This window comes from Rattus rattus, chromosome 1 (genome assembly GCF_011064425.1).
Source record: "Rattus rattus isolate New Zealand chromosome 1, Rrattus_CSIRO_v1, whole genome shotgun sequence".
Classification (NCBI taxonomy): Eukaryota; Metazoa; Chordata; class Mammalia; order Rodentia; family Muridae; genus Rattus; species Rattus rattus.
In genome coordinates, this window is record NC_046154.1 from 155,081,700 (window position 1) to 155,099,859 (window position 18,160).

Sequence of the window (18,160 nt, forward strand, 5' to 3'; positions counted from 1 at the left end):
TTGGCAAGTTTGAAGCCAGGGAGAGCTCCTGCCCTAGAAAGTCAGGTAGATGGCATGGAAGGGCAGCTGAGGCTGCTCTCCAGCCGCCACATTCATGAGTTCACACGCGAACACAGAAACATGCATACGAGCTAAATAAATAAAATACTAAAAAAGTAAGGAATGCTGGAGCTGGGCATAGTGACACATGCCTTTTCTCCTTGTTCTAAGGTCACCACAAGTGCCAGGCCTGCCTGGGCTGTTACATAGTGAAACCAACATATGTGAATGTGTATGTATTCTTTAATTTAAAACAAAGAAATGGAAGTAAGAGGATGGGACTCTGTGAATCTGTCACCTCAGCATCCAGGAAGTAGAGGATCAAGGTTCGAGGTTATCCTTGGCTACATAGTGAGTTTGAGGGCAACTTGGCTACATGAGTCCTTGTCTAAGAAGAGAGCCGCTTCCAGGATAGCCCAGGAAATGGAGAAGCATCACCCTGGTTGGTGAGCTGGGGGCGTGTCCAAGCCAAGCCTCTTGCACCATTTCTCTCTCTCTCTTTTTTTTAAGACTTATTTATTATATGTGAGTGCACTGTTGCTGTCTTCAGACACACCAGAAGAGGACATCAGATCTTTATTACAGATGGTTGTGAGCCACCATGTGGTTGCTGGGATTTGAACTCAGGACCTCTGGAAGAGCAGTCAGTGGTTAACACTGAGGCATCTCTCCAGCCCTCACCTCATGCACCATTTCTCATTGTCAAAGCTGCTGAAATGCCTTCACTGGATCTTTTTACATACATATAGTCTCTCTCTCTCTCTCTCTCTCTCTCTCTCTCTCTCTCTCTCACACACACACACACACACACACACACACACACACACAAAACCAACCAGTCAATTAGTACATTAATTAATATATCACAGGGTTCCCAGATGACCCAGAACAAAGATGGAAGACCTTTCTGGATTTCTCAAGCCAGTACAGGGTTCCTGAGGGCTGCTGAGAGCTTGGCAGTTGACAGTTGAGGTGAGCACAAGATGGTTTCACAACTGTTCACCAAAGCGGAAGGAAACGGAAAAGCACCAGGGCTCCCCAGTCTGCAGCCTGAACTTTGCCCTCACTTGCAGTGTGATTTTTTTCCCCAAGACACGGTTTCTTTGGGTAGCCCTGGGTGTCCTGGAACTCACGCTATAAACCTGGTTAGCTTTGAACTCAGAGATCCCCTTCTGCCTCAGCGCTCGGGCTAAAGGAGTGCACCCCCACGCCCGGCCTGCTTCACACACCATTCCACTCTAAGTCATTGTCATTGCCACTGACTTTCCTTCACTCTGTCTCTTTGTATAGCTGTCTTTATCTCTGTCTTTGTCTCTATTTTATTTATGAGTTGTTATTTGTGAACGATTTCTTGCGCCTATGTACCACATGCATGCAGTACCCAGAGGAGCCAGAAGAGGGCGACAGATCCACTGCAACAACAGGAGTTACAAACTATTGTGAGCCACCGTGTCAGTGCCATTAACCACAGCCCGGTCCTTTGGAAGAGGAGCCTGAGCTCTTAAGTGCTGAGACCTCTTCCCAGACCCTCTTTCTGTTTGTTTTGTTTTGGCAAGGACTCACTCTGTAAAGCAGACTGACTTTAAACTCAGAGACCCATCTTCCAGTGTCTCCAGAGAGCTGGGACTAATGGTGTGCATCATCTTCAGGTTTGGCTTTCTTCCTGTCCTCTCTCTGTCGCTGTTTTCTCCTCCATCTGTCTCACTCTGCCTCCGTCTGTTTCTGTTACTCTCTTTTCTTCCTCTGTCTCTGTCTCTCTTTCTGTCTCTGTCTCTGTCTTCCTCTTTATCTGGGGTCCCTCCATCCCCACTTACACCCCGTTGTCTGGTCACCACCACCTTCCTGAGCCCTGGCTCTCAGCACACTGTTCCTGAGGCTCCCTCCAGGGTCTATGGTGCAGAACTTCATCCTGCACCCTCAGTACGGGATGGAAGGACCTTCCTGGGAGTTCCTGGAGGATGACCTTGCTGACCCGGAGTTGTCAGGGAACCTCACGGCCTGACCAGCATTGTGCCTCCTGAGTTCATCAGGCTCATCTGCCCACTCCCTGCTCTAAGCACCCAACGTATGAGTCAGCCCTGAGGTGGCTCCTCCAGGACAACTGGGGCAAGCCTGTAGCAGACTTAAAGCTGCATCACTGGCTAACAAACATGGAGCAGTGCAAGCCCAGCCTGTGTGTACTCCAAACTCCACCCCACACCCAAGGGAATTCCTACCTCACGTGGGTCCATGGTCTTAGCACTTGGACGGTAGAGGCAGGAGAGGTAGGAGTTCAAAGCCATTCTTAGCTGGATAGCTAGTTCAAGGTGCATATTGAATTAGAGGCTAGCCTCAGCTACCTGAAAAGAAACTGAACTTTCTTTCCCAAAGGTCCCCACCATGAGGAAACCGAAGCCCAGCACATATCCTGATGGGTGGTCTTCAGATTCCGGACCTTAGGGTCACTCTCTGCTGCGTCCCTATTTCTTCCAAGGAAGTATGGTATACAGTAGGAACTCAATAAATGTAGGAAAGGCAGCCAAACTCAGCCCTCCCCAAAGAACTAGCTTTATTGTCCTCACTGACCTAAGGTGGGGAAGATGAGGTCAAGGGTCAAGGTGCTTGCCCCGGGGCACCTGGCCAGGGGTGACAGATGAGCAGAACTGGTGCTTCCAGGATGGCCGGGCCCTGAGAAGGTCTGAGGGACAGTAGCAAATGACATGCGTTCAGCCCGGCTGGGCCGAATAATCTTGTCGGAAGGTGTAGGGGGAGTTTGAGCTCACAAACCGATCTCGGCCGCAGCTTCTGGGTGTTCATGAGCAGCACACTTGGGGACAAGGAACAGTCAAATCCTTCCCTGATTCCCAGAAGTGCCTGCTCTGCCTTCTGACCACAGACCACAGACCACAGACCCATAACTACTTTCTGGACAGGACCGTTGGGTGACTGTGCCTCCTGCACCTGCAGACCTTGACAGGAAGAACAGATGCTGTCCTCCACAGCCATGGTGCCTGGGACAGGAGGAGGCCGGGACTGCCTGATGCTGGTCGCAGCGACTGCCCTGACCCAGCTCCTGTGGTTCCCTGGTGAGAACTCCACATGGCCGTTAGACCCTACCCAAGGTGACCAGGCTTCCAGGACCCGCATGTACTCTAACTGCTGAAACAGGAGGCGTGGGCGGGAGTGCGAGGGGTCCCAGCCACCTCAGGTACAAGGTCGTGGAGTCTTGGTTTCCCTGCTCTTCCGTTCAGTTTTTATTTTTGTGTGTACTAGTGGTTTGCCTGTATGTCTGCGTGCATGCTGTGCCTGGAGCGACCAGCAGGTGGCGTGAGATCCCCTGGAATTTACAATTGGTTGGCCCGACCATGTAGGTGCTGGGATCTAAATCCTCAGTAAAACCAGCCAGGGGTTTTAAATAACAGACCGTTTCTCCAAGCCTCCTACTTTTTAAAATTACATTTATTTATTTCCATTTATTTATTTTGAGAGGGTACATGTCTTCGGTGCTTGATGCAACCAGTGGGAAACTTGCAGGGGTCAATTCTGTCCTTCTACCATATGGGTCTCTGGGATCGAACTTAGGCCATCAAGCTTGGTAGTAATCACCTTCACCTACTGAGCCATCTCACTGGGCCAATGGGTCTCCTGTTCTTGCTCTCTCCTGTCTGTCTGTCATCCATCCATGTCTGTCTGTCTGTCTATCTGTCTATCCATCCATTCTTCCCTGTCTGTCTATCTATCCATCCCTGTCTATCTGTCTATCTGTCTATATGTCTATCTTATCTATCTATCTATCTATCTATCTATCTATCTATCCATCCATCCATCCCTGTCTGTCTGTCTATCTTTCTGCCTGCCTGCCTGCCTGCCTCCCTGTCTTTTTGCTTCAAGACAGGGGTTTCTCTGTATAGCCCTGGCTGTACTGGAACTCTCTGTAGACCAGGCTGGCCTTGAATTCACAGAGATATACCTGCCTCTGCCTCCCAAGGACTGGGATTAAAAGATGTGTGCACCGTCACCTGACCACTTCCATCTGTTTTAATGAAAGTAGGGTTTCTTGTGGTCCAGGCACCTTGAAATAGCTTTGTAGCTGAAAAGGGAAATGACCCTTAGTTCTTGACCCTCCTGCCTCTGCTTGCAGAGTTCCAAAATAACGTGTGTGCTTGTGCATATCTAGCTTTTGGGGTGCTGAGGATGCCTAGGGATGTGTGCACCTCTCATGAGTGTTGCATTCTCTGTCTCTGTCTGTCTCTCTGTCTCTGTCTCTGTCTCTCTCTCTCTCTCTCACACACACACACACACACACACACACACACACACACACTTTAGGCAAGGTCTCATCACATAACCCTGGCTGACCCGTAACTCTCCGTGTAGACCAGTTTGATTTTGAACCCACAGAGATCCCCCTGCCTGTTTCCTGGGGGCCTCCCTCTATGTTTACCCCTTCCTCTCAGCCCAGTCTCCACCCCTACTCCCTGCCAGGGCTGTTCTCGATTGGCCTTGATCTACCTATCCTTGCCTCTCACATTGCTGTACCTACTACCCCAGGTTGCTGCGGATCCCACATTGTTGGAGGCCATGAGGTGAAGCCACATGCCCGACCCTACATGGCCTCTGTGAGCTTCGAGGGCCATCACTATTGTGGAGGCTTCTTGTTCCATGCACATTGGGTGCTGTCAGCTGCCCATTGCTTCGGTGACAGGTGACATGCTGGGGCCACTGAGGGATAAACTTAAGGCCATCAGGAAGCCAGGATGTGACACAGACAGGACCAACTCCCTGCCCCCGCCCCAGGCACTTCTGGTGATAACAATCAAATATAATAACTATGATCATCTTCAAACAAGCAAAGTGTGCTACTGTTTGGACTCAGACTGGGAACGTTCTCAGACTGGGAACGACAGTACAGTCTGGGAATTCCAGTTAGCCAGAAGGCTGAGTCAGGGGGACGGAAAATTGAAGCTCAGTTAATCAGGAACCATGTCGCAACAGACAGACAGACAGATGGACGGACAGACAGATAGTTGTAGGATTGGATAGTTGTAGGATAGTTGTTAGGAGCCCCTAACTGGAATGTGGCTCAGGAATGGAGCCCCACATAGAATTCCCCAGAGTCTGGAGCTGTTACCCCTTTGTGAGTTCCCCCACCCAGAATCCCTCAGTGAGGGACTGGGGGTGTGGTCACGGGGCATGGGGCTCTGTCTAGAATCCCCCAGTGAGGGGCTGGGGTGTGATTAGGGGTGGAGCCCCTGCCTAGAATTCCCCAGTGAAGGGCTGGGGTTGTGATCAGGTGGAGCACTTGCTTAGTGAGAATCTTGACGGTTTTATTTATAAATATATATATATATATATGATTTATTTATTTTAACTTCTTTTTAAAATAAGATTTATTTACTTATTTTATGTATGTGAGTACACTGTCACTGTCTTCAGACACACCAGAAGAGAGCATCAGATCTCATTACAGATGGTTGTGAGCCACCACGTGGTTGCTGGGAATTGAACTCAAGACCTCTGAGTCATCTCTCCAGCCCCCGGGGTTTTTAGTTTTATACTCACTACTACAAAATAGTACTATGGAATTAAGAATTATAACTAGGGGCTGGGGATTTAGCTCAGTGGTAGAGCGCTTACCTAGGAAGCGCAAGGCCCTGGGTTCGGTCCCCAGCTCTGAAAAAAAGAACCAAAAAAAAAAAAAGAATTATAACTAATAAGGTTGTATTGTGTTTATGTGCATTTTTATAACTCTGGAAGGTAACATTGCAAGGACTGGAGGCTGCTGTACTGGGAGAGGGCTGTAAACCTGGGGATGGAGGGGTCTATGCACTCACGACTTCAGGGCACTCTTGATGACTTTGCTCTTCCTGTTTGCCCGCAGAGAACCCTCCACTGGCCTGGTGGTGCTTGGGGCCCATGCCCTGCTCACCCCGGAGCCCACACAACAGGTATTTGGCATTGTGGCTGTTGTCAGCCATCCTGATTTCGAGCCGACCACACAGGCCAATGACATCTGCCTGCTAAGGGTGAGCAGAGCTGCAGGAGGGCGACTGGCAGACCAGGGCCCATCTGATCTCTGAGGTCTTCATTTAATTTATGGGTGGGGTTGAGGACGAACTCTTTCTTTTCTTTTTCCTTTCCTTTTCTTTTCAAGAAGGATCTCACTATGGAGCTCTGGCTGTCCTGAAACACTCTGTAGACCAGGCTGGACTCAAACTCACTGAGATCTGCTTGCCTCTCCCTTTCGAGTGCTACCACAACCAGCCTGGACATTTTTGCATGCTAAGGAGCCCAGGCCTAGGGTCCCCGAACTCTATTTGAAAATGGCTGGTAGAACCTGGAACCCCTGAATCCTGTCACACAGCTATCTCTACTGCCCCAAACTCTCCATGACTTCCACCTGTCAGAACAAAAACCAAAGCCAAGAACCCCTGGGTTCTGTTTCTCAAGGGTGGGTCCCAGAGCTGGCCTACAGGTACCTTCGCAAGCCCTCCTTGGACTGTGGGCTTCAGGGTGTGGTAGTTTTTGTGGGACAAAAAGGGAGGGAATGAGGGTTTCCACAACAAGTGAAGAAACTGAGGCTGGGAAATGGGGAAACTGAGGTAGAGGTGCATTGAGATGCGCCAGTCCTGAGTCTGGTCACTTTTTCCACATCCGCCAGCTGAGTAGCAGGACACTGGGCTGAGGCCCCAGGCAGTCACCCAATCAAAGCTGCACAGCTAACTGGGTGCACAGGGGTCCCGAGGTGCTCGTTTGCACTTCGGAGCTTGGGAGGCCCCCTCAAGGAAGTGATGTCTAAACTGAGGCTGAATGGGAAGGTACACGAGCTGGGAAACTCTAAAGGGAGGTGGACTCACCAGTGGGCCAGGAGCCTTCACCCCAAGGACAATGGGAGTTATGGAGGGCTCAGAAGCGAGGAGGAGGATGCTGAGAGACGGGTGGAAGGTCATATCCCTGGTTCGTGATGGAGTTGTCTGGTGTGGTAGGAGGCAGTCTGATGGCGGGAGGACCACAGCTGTTACTGATTCTTGACACCGTAGGGACACTAAGGTGGGAGAAGGGTGACGAGTTGGGTACGAGGGTGGGTGACACTGAATCTAGCACTCTTCCTGCAGCTGAATGGCTCTGCTGTGCTGGGCCCCGCTGTGAGGCTATTGCGACTGCCTCGGAGAGGTGCTAAGCCTCCCGTGGCGGGCACCCGGTGCCGCGTATCTGGCTGGGGCTCCGTGTCTGACTTTGAGGAGCCTCCACCTGGGCTGATGGAAGTCGAGGTGCGCATACTGGACCTGAGCGTCTGCAACAGCTCCTGGCAGGGCCAGCTGAGTCCTGCCATGCTCTGCACCCACAGTGGGGACCGCCGGCGCCGTGGTTTCTGCTCGGTATGATTCCACGCCACCCTTGTTTACCATATGGGGAAACCAAGGCCCACAGAAGAGGTCAGAGTTGGAAGCAGGCTACCTTTGAGTCCCATTAATGTTGGATTGGACGGAAAAATTGAGGCCCAGGAAAGCGCGGGATGATTGGGAGTCATACAGAGTTACTTTGACTTCTGCAACCTGTATCCTGCACAAATATGTCCTGGAGGTGTATGTCTAAACATAGGAGGCACGTCCAGTAGGGGGCGCCAACATTTCTCTCCCAGGCCTGGGCTCATAAAGATGACATAGCAATTTGTACATAGCAATTATGACAGTGAGACCAGTCAGTGAGTTGGGGATTTTAGGGTGAATACTGAGGAACGCTAAAAGTACAGGCTAGGAGCTGAGACCTAAGGAAACCTTCAGCTTCTTGGGGAGACCTACCAGAGGGCTGTTGCACACAGCTACGTAGGCTGTGCATATGCAAAGACCACAGACCTGTCTGCTTGTAAGATACTCCTTTTGGGGGGACACAAGACCCGAAGAACAATTTTAACCTCAAACTTTTTTCACTCCAGGCAGACTCTGGGGGGCCCTTGGTCTGTGGAAACAGGGCCCATGGCCTTGTATCTTTCTCAGGCCTCTGGTGTGGTGACCCCAAGACTCCGGATGTCTACACTCAAGTGTCAGCGTTTGTGAGCTGGATCTGGGATGTGGTTCGAGCAAGTCCAACCCCCGGTTCAATGGGATGCTCTTTGAGGGCTGTTTGACTCTCAGCCCCCTACTGGGGCAGAAATGAATGACAACCAGTGCCCGTTGGCTCACATCTGGAATATTCCCTGACTTGGCCCTAAAACCCTGAGGACCTGTGGCTTGGGTTACAGGCATTCATCCTAAATGAACAGCTGTACAGACGGCTGGCTAACTAGATACATGGCTTCTGGCTTGATATGTGGTCAACTCCAGGAGCCCCCTTAATCCACACAGTCACCCTTGTAACCAAGATCCTGTACGCTGCCCCCTCCTGAAGTCTAGTCCCCATTCTGAGTGTCTCCTGGGCCTTTGCACCTGCTCTATCCCCTTAAGGATCGTGACTAACTCCACTAATGTATGTAATGAGGACAAAAACCCAGAAAGTTATAACTGCACTCCTGACTTCCTAGCCTCAGCATCTTATTGGCGATCATTCCCCGGTTTGAGTTCAAACCTTCATTCCTGAGCCCTGGACAAGTTGCCATCTTAGGGCCTTCTTGTCTTTGTACCTCCAGGCCTCCAGAGGGCGCACTTCCCTTCCCTCCCGTCCACTTGCCTCCATGTTTCCCAGGGGTCCTTGACTGTGAGAAAGCTTTCCTAGATGGTCCCACGCTCCACCCTAGTCCCAGGTTCAGAGGAAGGAGGCAGTCAGAGGCTGGTCACACATGGTGGTTTCTATTGTCTTTTATTTCCTTGGTGAGGCAGAACTCCAGGGTAGGAGAGACTACCATAGCTTCCTGCTAAGGACACTTTGGGGAACATTATAAGAAAGGCACAGCTGAGAACTGGAGAGTGGTAAGAAAGACTCTGGGAACTCCTTGCCCCCAAACTGGAGGGCTGTGCACCTTCCCAGGGTCTTCTGTTATGGTCTGACATCTTGTCTTCCTTTTTTAAGGTTTTTTTTTTTTCTTTTTTCAAAGATAAGGTAGCTCAGGCTGGCCTTGAACTCCCAGTGTGACCAAAGATAAACTCGAACTCTTGATCCTCTTGCCTCTACTTTCCAAGTGCTGGGATAAAAGGTCTGAGTCAACGTGTCTGTTTTATGTGGTGCTGGGGACGGAGCCCAGGGCGTTGTGAATGCTCGAAAAGCACTCTACCTACTGAACTCTCGCTCCCCTCTTTGGTTTCCCTGAAGGCACGGGTGGGTAATTTTCAGTGGCAGCTGTCAGGGTGATGGATGAGCCAAAACAGCATGTGCTTGGTGACGAGTGGGGCTGGATAAAAGCTAATGTGGGTGTCCAGGGAACAGGGCAGTTGGTGCTAGAGTGAATCCTGGTGTCCACAGGTTCTCCTGGGCTTGCGAGTCAGCCACAGCCCAATGTTTCTACCAGGTCCCACCCCGAGTGGACTGAACAGGAATGAACCCAGTGTTTCTCTGACCCGATGCTGCCTGCTCTGGCCTGAGACCGGCCACATGCAAACACCAATTGAGGTGGACACACTACCGTCAGCTGTGGCCTGAGATAGCGCCAGCCTAGAAAGCAGGTGGGGAGATCAAATCAGGGGGTCTCCATGAAGTGGCCCTCCCTGGGCAGCAGGTGTCTGGGGTTCTAACTTGGATCCCAGTACCCGGTGATGGCATATACCAACTCTTACAAAATCTTCCTTCAGTTCCTGTGATATGTGCTCAGGATCCTAGGGGATCCCCAAGTGGTTCCAGGCTAGGTTTGGGGAATGTCCATGTGACATAAATTAGAATATTTTCTGTAATAATAAATAAAAATCAGGACGGCCTTAAATACCAGGCCCGGTGGCTGCAGCTCACACGAAGTTCTCTTCCTCCTCTGCTGGTACTTTGGGGCCACCTACAGGGATGGGGACAAGAGTGAGGATGGTGCACCATCCCTTGGTGGACCAGATGCCCAGACCCACCCACCCCACGTCTCTCACCTGTGCAGATGCCCGGGTGCCGAACTCCAATGGAACGGCCCAGAAAGCAAGTGGCCTGGCGCAAGTGACACGACGAGATGTAGGTAACGTTGTTGTTGCCGCAGAGTTCTTGGCCAGGGTTGGGAGGTACTGGGCAGGGTGCAGCGCGACACACCACGCAGTGTGCGCTGCCAGTCTGATCCACAAGGCATGACTGGGGGCGCGGGCACACTACCTGAGCGCAGGACTCTGAAGGCCGGAGAGAGGGTGGGTCAGGTGCAGGATGGTGTCTCCTCCCTGTGAGTCCAGCTACCCTCAGACAAAGACTTCACCTGAAAGCCCCACTCCTAGGACATAAACGCACCGCCACTCTTCGAGCCCCGCCCTGGGACACTAGCCCCACCCTGCTGTCAAGATCCATCCACTAGACAAGCACCACTCACCTCTGTTAAGCCCCGCCCCAGAACACAAGCCCCCCCCACTACTGTTAAGCCCCGCCCTCCAGAGAAGTCCCGCCCCCAGAATGACAGCCTCAGTTGTCAAATCCTGCCCCATTCTACCAAGCTCCACCCATCAGGTTGCCTCCATGGCTACACCCACATTCTCCCCCTCAATCCATCACAAGCCTCTTCCCGGTGGCTGCACAGCTTCTCCCGCGCGTCAGCACTTGCAAGGGCACGCTGGCCCGCAGGGCACGCTACGTGCTGCCGCGCACAGCCCTGCTCCTGGACACGCCCGAGAGTTGGTGCTAAACAGGAGCTCGCGCTGGATCTCTGCAGCCTGCCTGCCTTCTTTGGCACGCACCTGACTTGACCTACAGTTTTGCATAGCCCTGTCCCTCCCTCAGGCCCCGCCTCCTTAGCATCAGCAAGGAGTGGTGTCCGTAAAGTGCCCCCAGCGTGGCCCCTCCCCTTCTTCAGGCTAGGGATGGACTTGGGCAACAACTGGATAGAGTCCACTTGCCAACTTCTGGCTTGACCTCAGTGCAGGCCACGCCCCAAACTATCTAAGTCCCGCCCCTTCCAGGCCTTGTCCTGGAGTAGGCTCATCCCAGGCCCCCTCTACTCCAGGCCCCGCCCCTACGTGGCCACACCCACCCTAGGCCACGCCCCCAGCAGGCCTTACCTCGGGCTTGCCTTTGTCAGGCCCCGCCCTCTCTAGACTCCGCCCCTCGGCCTGCCCTATCTTTTCCCAGGCTCCGCCTTTCCTAGGCCTGAGGTGTCTCCCTGGCCTCCTCTCCCCAGCCCCGCCCCTCTGGTCCTGCCTGCTTTCTCGGCCCGGCCACCCCACGGTCACGGCTCTTACTTTGGCAGCGGCCGCGGTACATGACACGCAGGTCTGGGTGTCCGCGACAGCGCGCGGTGCGCAGTTCGCATTCGTCCCGGTAGGTGGCGCCATCAGAGCCGCAGACCTGGAAGCCCGCGGGAACCCCCTCGCAGTTGGACACGCACTCGCAGTGTGGACGGCCCCCCAACATGCGGCACGCCTTGCCGGGGCCGCACTCCACTCCGTCGCAAGAATCTGAGGACACAGAGCACACACGAGTGGGGTTCCCACGTGTCACTGGAGTCTAGGCGCACCGCACCGTGATGCACAATGACTGGGTGCGTGTGCACTGCGGGTTTCCACTAGGACCTCCCCAAAGAGGCATGGGGAGGGGTTCATCCTACCCATCCTTATGTCTCAGGTGGGGAAACCGAGGCTCACCTAGACAAAATCATGCGTTGGTGTTCCCACCTAGCTACACACTCTTCATTTTGTTCTTTTGAGATGGTCTCAAGTAGCCTAGGCTACTCAAACTTGCTTTGTAGCCAGGGCTGGCCTTGAACTCTTGATCATCCTGTCTCTATTACCCAAGTGCTGGGAATCTGCCATGTACCACTCTTGGCCACGTGTCCCTTTTAATATATTGCTCAGCCACTATTTTACAGATGGGTAAACTGAGGATGTTTACAGCTATGAGTACAAGGAGACCCAAAACAGCTCCTGAACTCTCTGGCTTTGATCCCCCCCCCCGTGTAAAAAAGCTGGGGAGACCCACATTCCAAGGTCACACCTGGACACCTTCACAGGGCCCACCCACCATACATCTGTGACTGATCCTCTAGCTTTAGGAAATCAAAGAAAGGAAAGGGAGGGGGGCCAATTCCCATCCCTGTCCCGGGGGCCAGAGGAGGCTGGGAGGGCAATCAGGCCCTCAGGTCAGGCATTTCTTGAAATCCCTCCTCTTCCCAGAAGTTAGAGGTGGGGTCTGGAGGAGGGGGAGTATGGCAGAGGGGAATGTGGCCTGACACAGCTGGGCTGATCGGAATTAATCCTATCCCTGAGGCCAATGCAGGCTCCCGGGCTGGGCCTTTAGGTCTGCAGTACTCCCCAGCCTCCTCCTGGGTAAGCTTTGGCACCCCAGTCCCTAGAGACTAACTCTAGACCCAGTGCTCTCTTCCTTATGGGTTCCACCCGGGGAGCTCCTAATTACCACCCGAACCCTAGATTTCATGCCTGCCCGTCACTTTCTCTGGGTGCCTGCTGGTTCAGCCCCGAGTGCAGAGAGGCCTGGGGTACCCTCTGTCAATGCTTCCTCCAAGGCAGAGGGTCCCTGGGCTGCTGCTTCATTTGAGCAGGGCTGGGGTGGCATGTCTCAGAATAAAGCATTGCCACCCCAGGCATATTAGCTACAAAAAATTGGTGGCACTCAGGGACCCATGAGGGTAACAGTGGGGGACGTAGCCTAAGTGCCAGTCAGGATTTCAGGCTAAGTTCCTTCCTCCCCACCAGGTGAGGCAGGAAACCAGAGGGCTTCTCAGAGCCTCTTCAAGCCGCGGGCCCAGGGCATCAGTGACCCTCTCTGAGGGCAGGGTCCCCTCCCTAGTGCCCCATTCACTGTGGGTCTTGTCCACCGTCAGGAGCCCCCATGGCCTCACCTTTGCATGGTAGGCAGTGGACGAGGCCCAGGAATCCTAGCAGGCTGATTTTATTCCCCGGGTGGGTGAAGTTGGACCAGGCTGTGTTGATGTTGCCGGAAGCGCAGCACTCCTCCCGGCTGACCTGTGTCTTCAGCACCAGACTGCAGGTGGCCTCCTTGCCCTGCTGGAGCCAGCATACACCACCTATTCCGGAGGGGGAGGGGGAGGAAGAGGAGGAGGAGAAAGAGGAGGGAGGCTCCAGACCCCATCCCTACCTAAGAATTTTCCCTTATACATGTTCTTTGTGGAGCAAACTCCTAACCAACTCCCAACACCCCAGATCTAATGCCCCGGCCAATTCATGGATGTCCATAGTCATCACGAAAGCCCTGTACCCCTGTACTCAGGAAGAAGGGGCAGAAAGTCACGGTTGTGGCCTGAGCTCTTCTATGTAGGGAACCCTTCTCCTCTGAGCCGCACCCCAGTGCTCCACCACCAACTCCCGCCTGGCCTCCAGGCCTGAGAACTGGCACCCTGCCCAGCCCCTTCAAATGCCAGGCCCTCGGCATGTGAGGGTCTGTGGGCCTGCACTGGCTTCCCGCCTCTGCCCTCTGTCTAGACAGTGCCCAGGACAGCCGAGCCCCTGGCCTGCAGCCCCCCCTCGCCTGACCCGCCTCTTACTCACTCCAACTGGGGAACATTCCCTCTGCGTGAGCTCACTCCCCTGGGACAGGGACGGGGGACGCGGCCCTAGGGGAGGGGGCTTGGCTCCCTCAGAGGCCAGCAGCCCTGGTGGGCTGGTAGGGGCTAGAACACAGAACCTTCAGCTTTCTTCACTCTTAAATGAGGACAGCTGCACACCCACCCCCCATCAGAACTCATTCTTGCTCAAGGGATACTGCCGAATGCCTTCCGTGGACCTTACCGGGCACCTCAGCAAAGGCTTTACAAAAAGGGATACTGAGACTGGAGCTCTCCCAACCAGATGCAGGTACACCATTCCACCTGAGACATTTCATCCAGGCAATCCTGAAACCCTCTGCCTAAGTGGCTATAGCAGGTCCAGCCAACCAGAGATGTTTCTCTAGGGGATAAGGAGCCACCTACTATGTCACTTAAAAGGTTCATGACCCTGAGCCTCAGTTTACCTATCCTGAAAACGGGGAGGAAAAAGTACCCACAAGCTTTGGCTGTTCTGTGGACTCATGGGAAAGCATGTAAACAGTAAGAGCTCAATAAATAAATGTCAGTCCTCTTTTGAGGTTGGAGGCGTGGAGCCCCGCACTCGCCCACCCAGCCAAAGCACACCCCAGACATCCCCCTGCCGCATTCCTCAGGCCACGTGGGTGGCCTGCTCGCCCGCCCCTTCCGCCCAGCCCCACTCACCCGGCACAGAATCCCCCGAGCCCATCACGGCGCCCACGGATCCCACCGCCCAGACCAGGGCTCCCCAAAGCAGCGGCCACAGTGCCCCAGGACGCATGGCGAGTGTTGGGCAGCAGCGGGGACTCAGCGAGTGCAGACGCCTCGGCCTATAAAAGCCCAGGGCGGGCGGGGCCGGCGGCGGGCGGGGCGGGGCGCAGCGGGACGGACGTGTCCCCGAGGCGCAGGGCCCGGGCCTGCGCGGGGGTGGCCACCGGGGGCAGGCTATGTCCCATCTGGGAACCAGACAGTTGTCTAGGAAGAACAGCCCACAATGGGGTCAGGTCATAAACTGTGGTCCGGAGGGCATGTTCTGGGAGGTGCACACCTCCAGGTGTTCAGTGTTCCTTTGGGGATCTCTGGGGTACAGGTGAGAGGTCCCACCTGGAGTATGTCTGGAATTCTGGGCTAAGCATGGCATTGAGGTTTCCATCTGGTCTCTTTAGCCTCCTGCCTAACCTTCACTCTGACAGTACCCACCCATGGTTGCAAAGGGTGTCCCCATGCTGCTCCAAACTGTTTAAAGACTTGTACCTACCGTTCCAGCCTTTAGGAGGCTGAAGCAGGAGGATCGCTGTGAGTTTGAGGCCAGCTAGGGCTTCAGAATGACAGAATGAGTCAAACTGTAGTTGAGGTCGCCTGTAGCTAGCTCAGTGGTAGAGTGCTTTCCCAGCATGCACAGAGCCCTGGACCGGCATGACGGGGCACACCTGCCATTTCCAGCTCTCAGAAAGTAACGACCGACAGGAGGATCAAGAGTTCAAGGCCATTTTCTGCTACATAGGGAATTGGAAGCTAGCCTAGGCTACCTGAGACCGTGACTCAAAGAAGGAAAAACCAAGCCAAATCCAGAGTTTAGAGGATGGCTCAGGGGTTAAGACTGATGGCTACATAATCAGGAAGACCTGAGTTCAAATCTCCAGCATCTATGTAAAAAGCCAATGTGGGGCAAGGATTCCTGTAGTCCCAGGACTGTGGGGGTGGGGACAGGAGGATTGCTGGAGCTGGCTGGCCACTCTAGCTCCAACCTCAGTGAGAGACTCTTGTCTCACAGGCCTAAGGCCAAATGTGAGAGAGGGGGACACCTGGTGCCTTCTGGCATTACACATCCAAGGGAAAAAAGATCACCAGGCAGGAGGCATACCCTGGAATCCCAGCACCTACGGGGCTACAAGTTCAAGCTCAGTCTGGTTTACATAGAGAGCACAGGCCTGAAAGACTCTAAGAAACAGTCAGGATAGGCTAGCTTAACGGCCTGGCTTGGTGGGCCCTTGGGAGACAGAGGCAGGCATATGTCTGTGAGTTCAAGGCTAGTCAGAGCTCCAAGGGGAGACCCTGCCTCAAAATAACCATCACAGCAAAAAGGTGTCTTAAAGGGAAAAGGCGCTTGCAGCCAAGCCTGAAAGCTTGAGTTCTAACCTAGGGATGCAATGTGGTAGGAGACCGGACTACTGAAAAGCCGTCCTCTGACCCCTATAGCTAGTTGTGGCACACTCTGTGACCCAGGGTGTTGGGGAATCCCAGAGACCAAGGCTAACCTACTCCTGTCCTCGCACAGCTCACGATTTAGGCAACAAAATATATAAAGGCCTGGAGAGGTGGCTCAGCACTTAGGAGTGGTGGCTGCTCTTCCAGAGAGCTGGGGCTCAGTTCCTGACACCCACATGGAACTGGGTATAACTCCAGTCGCAGGGGATCTGCCGCCCTCTTCTGGCCTCCTCGGTTACTGCATACACATGGTATACAGACACTCTGGTAAAACACCCATACATATAAAACGTGTATTTTAAAAACACACAGAGAGGGCTGGAGAGATGGCTCAGTGGTTAAGAGCACTGACTGCTCTTCCTGAGGTCCTGAGTTCAAATCCCAGCAACCACATGGTGGCTCACAACCATCTGAAGTGAGATCTGATGCCCTCTTCTGGTGTGTCTGAAGACATCAACAGTGTACTCACATACATAAAAAATAAATAAATCTTTAAAAAAAAAACACACAGAGAAATTAATTTGTAACTGGAAGATACGGGTGGTGGTGCCATAGGGGGCACTGGGTTTTCTGAAACGTTCTCCGTCCACTTGAGACCTCTTCGCGTGACATCTTCCCCGACTGTCTTGGTGCCATACAGTGGAGACCAGCAGAGCAGAGCCACTGACTGCAGAAACCACCTTTTCCCTCACAATTTGGTGCCAGTGAGGGAGGATACTGAGCTGGCCCTGGTCCCTGGCAGTCCCCCAAGGATGCTCCTAGGTTGGGGCAGGGCACAGGACCCTGTGTTCTCACCAGGAGCTTGAAGGAGAGAGTGGAGAGGGTGGATAGTGCTGACCTTGGCCGAGGCCTGACCTCTCACACTGGATGCCATGGCCTGGGCCGGGTGAATCAAAGAACCATTGTGTGGTTGGCATGGGTTCAAGTCCCCTCTCTGTCCTGCTCCCACGTACTGGGAACCCATGAGTTCCCCAAGGACACCCTTGGCATAGCTGGCCCCAGCTCAGCCGTCTCTCCTCTCCCCTGTTGCCCACTTTCTGCTGCAAAGCCCCGAGAGTCAGGTGTTCTGGGTCGTGCCCGACGATGTCTGCTCAGCTTCCTAGGCGTCTCTCTCACCCAGACTCTGGAGCACAGAGGAAGTGACAGGCCATGACCCCTGACAGCCAGAGGCTCCTAGAGCATGAAGCTATGCTTGGGACTAACAGAAGAGGTCAGCACTAACTGACAAGAGATTTGTGCGTACGTGTTTGTTTGTGTGGAGGCCGGAGAACAGGGGCCCACACCCAACTGCTCTCTACCTCATATTTTGAAATGGGGTCTCTCACTGACGCTTCGAGTCACTAATTTAGTTAGCCTGGTTGGCCAGGAAGCCCCCACGATTTTCCTGTGTCTATAGCCCCAGCACTGGGATATGGCCACAGAGTCAGCTTTCTCCATGGGTGTCAAGGGTGCTTCTCTTCAGCCACCTCCCCGGCCTCCATTTCGTTTTTATGTAAAGTCTTGTACCTCAAGTGGATCTGGGACTCAAGATCGTCCAGCTCCATTGAGGCACAAAGGAAGGACCTGTCACAGTTTGAAAGCCCGAATATTTGTGTCTCAGGCGAACACACTACACTGTGAGTGGGGCAGACGGGACAGCGACCTCTACTTACCCACATCCCTAACCCAGAGCCTGGAGACTCTGTCCATTTCTCTAGTAACAAGAAACTATCGAGCTAAGGACCTTCAAAGCCTTGGGTTCGATGGCATGTAAGCAACCATTCCAGGCTGAAGCAGGAGGATGACAAGTTTTGGCTAGCCTGGGCTGCCTTGGAAGACTGTAACTCCAAAAACAAATGGGGCCAGTTAGGCATGGTGACACACACCTTTAATCTCTGTGAGTTCAAGGCCAGCCTGGTCTACATAGAGACTTCTAGGCCAGCCATAATTACATAGTGAGGTCTTGCCTGAAAACCAACCAACCGGTCATAGCTACGGCTCAGGCTGGGCTGGCAGGGAGCCCTGGGTTCTGTCCCCGGACACCTCCCATACATACTAGCATTTGGAAAGTAGATCAGGAACTCAGGAGCCCAAGGTCATCCTCCACTGTATTTGAGTTCAAGGCCAGGCTGGGCTACAAGACCTTCCCTTTCAGTTTCCTTTTTTAGACTGAGGCTGGCCCGTCCCTCTCTAGCTTTGTGGGCTGGAAAGCTGAGTGCGAGGCATCTGCAGTCCTGAATTCAGCTGCGCCTGAACTCTTCCTGTGAGGTAAGCTGGTTCCAGTACGTGCTAAGCTTCCTCAGCATTTCCAAAGAGTTGCTTTGCATTTTATTCATGGAGTCTTAAGGACATAGATTGGTAGGTTCTTAG

General features: G+C 53.4%; 2 protein-coding genes across 3 annotated transcripts; one reads left to right on the plus strand and one right to left on the minus strand.

Moving 5' to 3' along the window:
- The first annotated feature begins 3,004 nt into the window (after positions 1-3,004).
- Positions 3,005-8,146, plus strand: Prss57 (serine protease 57). 2 transcript variants are annotated; one of them, XM_032890692.1, is made up of 5 exons: positions 3,005-3,104; positions 4,570-4,723; positions 5,900-6,044; positions 7,134-7,397; positions 7,955-8,146. In XM_032890692.1, the coding sequence occupies exons 1-5, from the start codon at positions 3,005-3,007 to the stop codon at positions 8,144-8,146; spliced, it is 855 nt and encodes a 284-aa protein (XP_032746583.1). The 2 variants fall into 2 exon arrangements, with proteins under 2 accessions (XP_032746583.1, XP_032746585.1); XM_032890694.1 differs by having other exon boundaries at positions 3,023-3,104; positions 8,016-8,075.
- Positions 8,147-8,795: 649 nt separating this feature from the next.
- Positions 8,796-14,384, minus strand: Fstl3 (follistatin like 3). Its single transcript, XM_032890695.1, has 5 exons — positions 14,288-14,384; positions 12,920-13,105; positions 11,304-11,519; positions 10,020-10,247; positions 8,796-9,934 (listed from the first exon to the last, which is right to left on the minus strand). The coding sequence occupies exons 1-5, from the start codon at positions 14,382-14,384 to the stop codon at positions 9,891-9,893; spliced, it is 771 nt and encodes a 256-aa protein (XP_032746586.1). The 3' UTR covers positions 8,796-9,890.
- Between the last annotated feature and the right edge of the window lie 3,776 nt (positions 14,385-18,160).